Below are 9728 nucleotides of genomic sequence, written 5' to 3'. Positions count from 1 at the left end.
TAACTCTATCGGGAAGTTTCACAATCTTTTGAGCAAAACCATTTCTCTTCATCTCAGTTTTTTGATTGATTGATTGAAAGATACAGCACGGAAACTGGCCCTTCGGCCACCGATTCCGCATTGACCATCGATCACCCATTCACACACTAGTTCTATTGTGTTATCCCACTTTCTCATCCACTCCCTACCCACTGGGGGGCAATTTTTAACAGAGGCCAATTAACCTACAAACCCGCACGTCTTTGGGATGTGGGAGGAAACCGGAGCACCCGGAGGAAACCCACGCGGTCACAGGGAGAACGTGCAAACTCCACACACAAACAGACAGGACCCAGGGTCAGGCTCGAACGCGGGTCCCTGGAGCTGTGAGGCTGTACCAGTGTGCTGCCTTAAATGTCTGGGATTTATTGCAGGGATTTACCTAATCCCTGCAATAAATTCCCTTGTAAACCCTTGCACACAAACAATTCCCTTTGAACTTCAGCTTTTATGTTTACCCATTAATTTCAAGTGGAATTATCATTTGGCTCCATAGACTGATAGCAATTTGGATCACATCTAAAAACCAGCACAGCTAATACATCGAGAATAATCAGGTCACCAGACATGTATCACATACACATTACCTAAAGAAATTTGTCTAATCATCTCAGTTCACATTTATTTTTGAAAGGGATTGAATACCACTTTGAATAGCCACTGTATCACTTATTTGCGTAACAAACTTCAAGTTATAAAAAATAGCTTTACAGAGGATAACTTGAACAACAGGCTCGGGGCACAAGGGATGTTAGGGAGCAATGAGGGGGAAACTTAGTCACCGACACTTCACGCAATAAGTTGGATTCCTCCTGACCCAATTTCCAATAAAGTTCCATCTGGGACAATTTGGGAGGAAATTCATTTCAGTCTTCATTGGGGAGGTTGGCAAGGAAGGCAAGGGTCAGAAATAGACATTTAGGGCTTTAGATTGAAGCTTGTTCCGACTCATTCAAAAACTCAACTCATTCCAAAACTCACACCAGATGAAACCCACACGGTCGCTGTGAGAAGGTGCAAACTCCATACTGACAGTACCTGACGTCATGATCGAACCCGGGTCTCCAGCGCTGTGAGGCAGCGGCTCTACCAGCTGCGACTGTGTCAGCCTAAATAATTGGGACCTTATCTTGGCAGCACGTACCCAATTCCGACTAACCTGCCGTGTACCCCAGCTACACCATTACGTGCTCTACCCCAGATTTAGACTTTAGAGATACAGCGTGGAAACAGGTCATTTGGTCCACCAAATATGTGCCGACCCACACACCAGCACTATCCTACACAATAGGGGCAATTTACAATTTTACCAGAGCCAATTAACCTACAAACCTGCACGTCTTTGGTGTGTGGGAGGAAAGCAAAGCACCCGGAGAAAAACCCACGCAGTCACGGGGAGCACGTACAAACCCCGTACAGACAGCACCTGTAGTCAGGATCGAACCCGGGCCTCAGGCGCTGTGAGGCAGCTAACAGATAACATAAATTGATGAACCAGAATAGTTATTTGTTGGGACTTTGAGCTCAATCGTTATCTTTCAAGTTATAGTACTTTATCTGGAGGCTCCGTATCCCTCAACGTCTGCAGCGTCTAAGATGCTGCAGATGTTCTACCAATTGGTGGTAGCCAGCGCCATCTTCTTCACTGCCGTGTGCTGGGGCAGCAGGCCGAAGGCTGCGGATGCCAATAGGATCAGCAAACTCATCGGGAAGGCTGGCTCCATCCTGGGGGTGGAGTTGGATATTTGGGAGGTGGTCTTGGAGGGGAGGATGGTCGTCAAACTGTAGAGCATCCTGGACAATACAGCTCACCCCGTCCATGACACACTGGTCAAGCTGAGGAGTACCTTCAGCAACAGACTGGTTGCACCAAGATGCAGGATAGAACACCACAGGAGATCCTTCTTCCCTGTGGCTATCAAACGTTACAACTCCTCGCCCTTCTGTCGTGGGGTAGACTGAGACTGTGACTGACCCCCCCAAATCTTTACCACTCCTCACTTTATTTTCATGTTTCATGTACTTTGTGATTTTTATGACTGTTGGCAGAATTAATTTCCCTCCCGGGATAAATAAAGTTCTATCGCATCCTATCATATCATATTGTATCGTAAAGTGTCTCCAACTGTGGATATATTGACGGGTAAAAGGTTGTTAAATGCAGCTTGATTTTTAATTGGTGTGCATACCAGCACCTTTTTGATGACAAGAAAAAGTGCTGAGCAACAGGTTTCAAATGAAAAGTCATCCATCTCACTCATTAACTCTGTTTATCTCTCCACAGATGCTGCCTGACCTGCTGAGTGTTCCAAGCTTTTTGGGTTTCTGGCCATGGTTTAGATTTCCATCACCTGCTGATTTAATTAAATGCAGGCAGGATATCTAAAGATCATGGTCGGGCCAATTCTTCAGACTGATTGTAGTAAGACCATAAGACATAGGAGTAGTATTAGACCATTCTGCTCATCGAGTCTACTCCGCCATTCAATTGTGGCTGATCCATACTTCCCCCACAACCCCATTCTCCTTACTTCTCGTCGTAACCTTTGACACCCTCACAAATCAAGAACCTATGAATCTCCATTTTAAAATTACCCAACGACTTGGCCTCCACCGCCATCTGTGGCAATGATTCCACACATTCTCCACCCTCTGGCTAAAGAAATTCCTCCTTTTCTCCATTCTAAAGGTACTTCCTGTAAAGGTAAAGGCTGTGCCCTCTGGTTCTGGAAGGGGGGAGAAACCTGAAAAAGGGAGGTAAGGGCAGGACAAGACCGGGCAAGTGATGGACGGATGTTGCTTTGTTGCATGTCGCTATCTGCTGGATCAAAGAGACAATGAGCATGGAAACAGGCCCTTCGGCCTAACATACCCATGCCAACCAAGATGCCCCATCTACAATAGTCCAAGCTGCCTGTATTTGGCCTATATCCCTCTAAACCTTTCCTATCCAAGGCATCCACACTCCAGAAAAGCTCCAATAATCTGTCATGCACCGGACTTTAGTGGTTCTGGCTCCTTGATGGAATGTTTTGCATCCTTTATAGCCATGGGCTAGGTACCAAAAGGCAGGAGAATAGCGAACGTTCTCACCTTGGTCAAGAAAGGGCAGTGGGGACGAGAATGGAAACTACTGATCAGTGAGCCTTACATAGAGAAGTTGTTGGAGAAGTTACAGTCATATAGCATGGAAACAGGCCCTTCGGCCCAACTCGTACATGCCGACCATCTACATTAGTCCCTCCCGATCGTATTTGGGCCGGATCCCCCTAAACTTTTCCCATCCAAGTACATGTCCAAGTGACCTTCCTACCAATGAACCTTCCTCAACTATCTCCTCTGCAGCCTTCCACCTTAATTAAAAGGAGGGTGAAGGGAACAAGGTTCATAGTCACCAAACGGCTCCATTACTAATGAGGTGTGGTGTGACCAGCATTAACTGACTGCCTACCCCCTCACCCATCCCCTCCTATTTTTGAAATCAGATAAACATCAGCTCTACGCACTGAAAAGTATTTTGGTGGCGAGTCACAGTTTGGAAAAGAAATGTCAAAAGCCCTAAAGTTCAACCAGCTGACATCTTAAACAACCACTTCGCTGCAAAATAAAGGAACCGCCCATTGCTGATAAATACAGATTATAATCTATCACGCACCCTTATTTTTAACTGATGTGTTTTATTTGTAAGCCCATAAGATCATAAATTCAAACAACATGGGAACAGAATTAGGCCATTTGGCTCATCGAGTCTACTCCGCCATTCTATCATGGCTGATCTATCTTCCCCTCTCATCCCATTCTCCTGCCTTCTCCCCATAACCCTTGATACCCTTGCTAATTTTAGTTTAGTTTAGCATAGTTTAGAGATGCAGTGTGTAAACAGGCCCTTCAGCCCACTGAATAGGGGCCGACCAGCGATCTCTATACACCAACACTATCCTACACACCAGCGACAATTTACAATTTTTACTGAAGCCAAATTAACCTACAAACCTGTATATCTTTGGAATGTTGGAGGAAACCAGAGCACCCGAAGAAAACCCACGTGGTCACGGGGAGAATGTAGAAACTCCATACAGACAGCACTCATAGTCAATAGACAATAGATAATAGGTGCAGGAGTAGGCCATTCGGCCCTTCGAGCCAGACCACCATTCAATGTGATCATGGCTGATCATCCCCAAGCAGTACCCCGTTCCTGCCTTCTCCCCATATCACGCTATCGAGCTCTCTCTTGAAAGTATCCAGAGAACCAGCCTCCACCACTCTCTGTGGATCGAACCGGGGTCTCTGGCATTGTGAGGCAGCAACTCCACCACTGCACCACTGATAATCAACAACAAATATTGTCAGAAATATGACCTTCCAATCCTAAACTGTGGTTATAGAAACATTGGGAAAACTAAAGGCATGGTGGAGATTTTAATCTAATCAACCTGCGGGGAAACCAAATTAGCAAACACGTCCATTTGTTTCTTATTGTTCCCGATGTTGGGGAAGTCCAGAACAAGGGGTCACAGTTTAAGGATAAGGGGGAAATCTTTTAGGACTGAGATGAGAAAAAAAAAATTCACACAGAGAGTGGTGAATCTCTGGAATTTTCTGCCACAGAAGGTAGTTGAGGCCAGTTCATTGGCTATATTTAAGAGGGAGTTAGATGTGGCCCTTGTGGCTAAAGGTATCAGGGGGTATGGAGAGAAGGCAGGTACAGGATACTGAGTTGCATGATCAGCCATGATCATATTGAATGGCGGTGCAGGCTCGAAGGGCCGAATGGCCTATTCCTGCACCTATTTTCTATGTTTCTATGTTACTTTAATTTCTTCTTTAATTTAGGTTAGTTTTGGCATAAAGCAGCCAACATAATCAAAGACCTGGCCCACCAACCTCCCCTGCCTGCACGTTATCCATATCCCTCTATTCCCTGGATATCCATCTAAAAGCCTCTTAAACACCACTATTGTATTTGCCCTCACCACCAACCCTAGCATCGCGTTCTAGCACCCCCACCAATCTCTATGTTAAAAACCATGTCCTGCATTATTTCATAAGAGTGAAGCAAAAATTGATCTTGGACCACCTACACTAATGAGTATCCAAACATTTCAATTTGTAGGATATCCAATTTGCCTTGTATGTATCTAAATATTTTTATTTCAAGCAGTGTGAGTAGCATTGAGTAAATAGTTTATGAAATCACAATTTATTTATTTGTACTGTCCAAACAGTACTCTGTATAATGGAACAGTTTGGTTCATATAATGCCAAGCTAAACACCCAGTTCTAACTGTGTAGCTGTCTCACATAGGTACAGATAGCAGGCATATACCCAGTCGGAGATGCGGCCAGGTCTTGCTAACTAACGACATTCTTATCCTGAATCTCCATTTCATTTATGCACACATGATCAAATAGGGTTTAGTTTAGAGTTTACAGACACAGCATGGAAACAGGCCTCTCAACCCACAGAGTCCATGCCGACATTCGATCACTCGTTCACAAAAGGACGCAAAGTGCTGGAGTAGCTCAGTGGCCTCTAATAGTGGTTACATAGTTAAACTGGCACAATGGACATTCCACATGACATGTCCCAGGTAGTATCTGGCCCTGCATCAGTAAGTGAGCCAGACCTCACACTACCGAGAAGCTTATTTCCAACTGAGTTTATGCTCCAGAACGTGAGTTCACTCGAAACCCTGCCACTAATCCCCTAACTCACATCTCTCCTCGAAATAACACAAACTACTGGAGTAACACAAGTGGTCAGGCAGCATCTCCGGTGGACATGGATAGGTGACGTTTGGGGTCTGGACCCTTCTTCAGATTGTAGTTTAGTTTAGTTTAGTTTAGTTTAGGAAACACGGCCTTCAGCCCACTGAGTCTGCGTCAACCAGCCATCACCATGTACACTAGCACTATCCTGCACACTAGGGACGTTTTAATAAAACCAATTAACCTACAAACCTGCATGTATTTGGCATGTGAGAGGAATCCGGAACACCTGGAGAAAACCCACACAAGTCACGGGGAGAACGTGCAAACTCCATATAGACAGCGCCCCGTAGTCACGATCGATCCCGGGTCTCTGGGGCTGCAAGGCAGCAGCTCTACGGTTAGACATCTGTGCTGTCCATGTGCCCCCCCCCCCCCCACCTGCCATCATGTTTGGCATGGACACTGTGGGCCGAAGGGCCTATTCCGTGCTGTGCTAATCCATGTAGCTATCGGAGCCTCTGATTCAAAGCGCAAGATCATTTTGCACAATCTCCCACCATGGGAGTTAGTATAAAACAATAAATCTTGGCATCGAGAACACTTCTGAGTGCCCACAAATATTAAGGTATGGCTTCTAAGAAAAACAGGATCAAAGTTCGGTATTGGTTGTTAATGCTAAGCCAAGAAGAGGATCTGGGGTGACGGAGGAACTGACGGAAATCCACATAAGGCAGGAAATGGTGTTGCGTAGACTGAATGGACTGAAGGCTGATAAATCTCCAGGGCCTGATGGTCTGCATCCCAGGGTACTTAAGGAAGTGGACATTGGACTTTGTCTGCGGAACCGATGCGCTACAATACTGAGAACTATATTCTGCACTCTGTAACTTCTCCTTTGTTCTACCTATTGTACTTGAGTTTGACTTGATTGTATTTATATATGGCATTATCTGATCTGTTTGGATAGCATGCACAACAGAGCTTTTCACTGTACGTAGGTACACGTGACAACAATAAACTTGAAGCATTTCTGAGCAGCTACAAATGGGAATCTCACACTCCACGCTCTAATGCTCTACAATTTTGCTCGTCACCCATTCTTGGAAAATAATTATTTTTAATCTCAGCGAAAATACACCATGCATCACTTTCTGTTGACTGGGGAACTTAGTTCCAATGCAGGGATGTTCAATTCCTACAAATGTTACTCGTGAGAGAGAGAGAGGATAATTCTTTTTTTTTGCAACGACAAAGACGCAACGATACAATTTCTGGTCAAAATGGACGTTACTTCACAACGGCCAATATTTCTGCATTCACGTGACATGTAATAACATACTCACATGACAACGGTCAACAGTACACAGCGGACGGCTTTGTTCCATTTTATACTGCTTTCAAATGTGGAATCCCCCCCCCCCCCCCACCGCTTAGGGAGAGCTATGGGGTCTTCATACCCTTCGGCACAACATCAAAAAGACCCCCGGGATGGATGGGGTAGCAGAAGGCTTGTGCATATGTATTTTGGAGATATCAGGGTAGGTTCAAGGAGGAATATAAGAATGTACTCCCAAGTCTGACCTCCAGAGTTTAATTTAGATTATGCCAATGGAGGCACAAGGAGGAATAATAACTCAATCCCCATTCCTGGTGTGAATTTGCGGAGCCTTTACACATCCAGAAGGATGTCACTGAGTAACGTTTGAACCATCAACTTGACAGCCTCGATACAGCAATTAAACCAAGGAGGAAGAAATAGCTTTCATTACAAGAAAGCAAAGTGCTTTGATTTCGTAAAGGTCTCACTCTCTCTCTCTCTCTCTCTCGCTCTCCATAGCAATCTGCTGCTTCTAGGCAGTGAAGCGGTACACTGGAATCTTGTCCCTTTTTGCCCATTTCAAGAGGGAACATTTTAACCTCTTTATCTGCAAAATGTGTTTTGGTTGACAAAGTGCTGGGCTTGGACAACGAGGCAGGCTTGAGGGCTGAACCTGCTCGGGCAACCTAAGAGGCGTCCATTTTTTTTTGTTTTTGCACCGAGCGACATTTCTGTGGTGAAGCTCACAACAAACACCACATCAAGGATAAGACAAGTTGCAAGAATGGCCTGGAGATCGTTCTTCTCTACGCTGTTGTCCATAGAATGCCACGTGTCATTGTCAAGGGCCGCAGGTCCTTGTAAAGAGCTGTGTGTCACCACATTAGGCCTCGTATCCCCGCCAAGTCCCAACTCTTTTCATATGGGACCACGTGTTACCATGTAAGGCCACATGGCGTCATAAAGAGCCGCATGTCATCACAACAGTGGGGGGGGGGGGGGGGGAGGGGTCACATGACACTGGGTTAAGGTTGCATGACATCATTAAGGGCTGCATCACATCATGAAAGGTCACGTGTCACCGGGGTCAGGTCACATGACATCTTTAAGGGCCGCATGTCAGCACATGTCGCCGAGGTTAAGGTCATGTGACATCTTTAAGGGCCGTATGCCATCACAAAAGGTCACATGTCACTAGGTTAAGGTCACATAGCATCTTTAAGGAACACGTCATCACAAAGGGTCACATATCACTGGGGTAAGGTCACGTGACATCGTTAAGGACTGCGGGGTATCATAAAGGGACACATGTCACTAGGTTACGGTCACGTGACAGCTGAAAGGGCCATATGCCAACACAAATGGTCACATGACATCTTAAAGGGCCGCAGGTCATTGCAAAGGGTAGGTCACATGAAATCTTAAAGGGCCACATGTCACCTAATAAGGCCATGTGACGTCGTACAGGTGCCACATGCCATCATAAAGGGCCATGTCACCGTGGAGAATTACATCATCACATAGGGCCATGTCGTGGCCGGGCGGGGTGCCCACCCTTCGAGAGAGGTCGAAGGTCTTGGCTTCGGTGGGCAATGGAGTTGGGGGACAATGGCGGTGGAAAGTCTCAACCCCTCAGAGACCGAGGCAACCAGGGGAAATAGGCCCGGCAACTCCTCGGCAACCCACCTCAGGGGGGGGGGGGGGGAGGGGGGGGGTTTCTGGGACACGCAGCAAGCGATGGAACTCCTACCGTAGCGTGTAGCAAACGTCAAGTCCCGTGCCACCAAACCCTATCAAAAGTTTGTCACTCGGGGCGGGAAGAAGGAGCTCCCCACGCCGCCAAGGGAGCCAACTCCAAATCGAAAAAACACGCTGGAGTCTCAGTCCCACTCCACGACATTGAGTTATTATTCTGTTCGCAAATGTCTTTTTTGGGGGAATTAATAGAGACTGGGATGTGAGAGGAGGGAAGAGAACAAGCAGAAGGGACTCAGTTAACCAAAGGATGCTGGACAGCCCAGAATCCACCTCAATGTAAAGAGGATTAAATGGTTCCATGCGATCACAACTCTTCCTCCCAAACAGAGGGAGGGGGAACAGGTTGGCCTTACGGCTTAAGGTGGGGACAGATCGGATCGGAGGAGGTGGCGGCCTTGGTGGCTTCATGTGGCCAGATTTTCAGCGTTGACACTGGACATGCGGATTTGGGAGCTGCTCTTACTAAGGACGGAGAGCTGCGTCCCTCCGTTGACCCCGCTACTGGCCAGGGAGGGGTGGCGGTGCTTGAAGTCAACAGCAAAATACCGGTTCACCTTCCAGCTCCTCCATTTTCTCTTGATCTCGGACTGCACCTTTGGGAAGAAACTTAGAGATGTCATTTGAATGTACTCAGGTACGTCAAGACTGAAGGGAGAATTCACTCACATATACAAGCACAAAGAAAAGCTGAGACTAGTCAAACTTCACTTTGTTCTTTCGCGGGGAGAGGGAAAGAAAATCAAAGCAACTTACCTCTCCGTTGAGGAAACAATACAGAACTGCCACCACAAAGCCCTGGAAGGAATAAACAAGCCACATATAGAATTAGTGTGGATGGGGTGGACAACAAAAAAAAGACATTCGCGTACAAAATTGTGAAAGGAATAGATTGGCTAAA

The 9728-nt window shown here is 46.3% G+C and overlaps 1 protein-coding gene across 4 annotated transcripts in view; it reads right to left on the bottom strand.

Moving 5' to 3' along the window:
• Window positions 1-6984: 6984 nt before the first annotated feature.
• LOC116987285 (pituitary adenylate cyclase-activating polypeptide type I receptor-like) overlaps window positions 6985-9728 on the bottom strand; it is a 74871-nt gene continuing 72127 nt past the window's right edge. For 2 of the 4 annotated variants that reach the window (XM_033043185.1, XM_033043193.1), the window contains 2 exons: window positions 9584-9625; window positions 6985-9423 (listed from right to left, as the gene is read on the bottom strand). In XM_033043185.1, coding sequence (XP_032899076.1) covers window positions 9235-9423; window positions 9584-9625 — 231 coding nt within the window. In that variant the 3' untranslated portion in view covers window positions 6985-9234. Of the gene's footprint in view, window positions 9437-9583; window positions 9626-9728 lie in introns of all 4 variants that reach the window. The other 2 variants (XM_033043205.1, XM_033043215.1) reach the window with 1 other exon arrangement.

Source organism: Amblyraja radiata, chromosome 2, assembly GCF_010909765.2.
Source record: "Amblyraja radiata isolate CabotCenter1 chromosome 2, sAmbRad1.1.pri, whole genome shotgun sequence".
Taxonomy (NCBI): domain Eukaryota; kingdom Metazoa; phylum Chordata; class Chondrichthyes; order Rajiformes; family Rajidae; genus Amblyraja; species Amblyraja radiata.
Note: the sequence above shows the minus strand (reverse complement) of the source record. Positions and strands in the feature narration are given on the sequence as shown.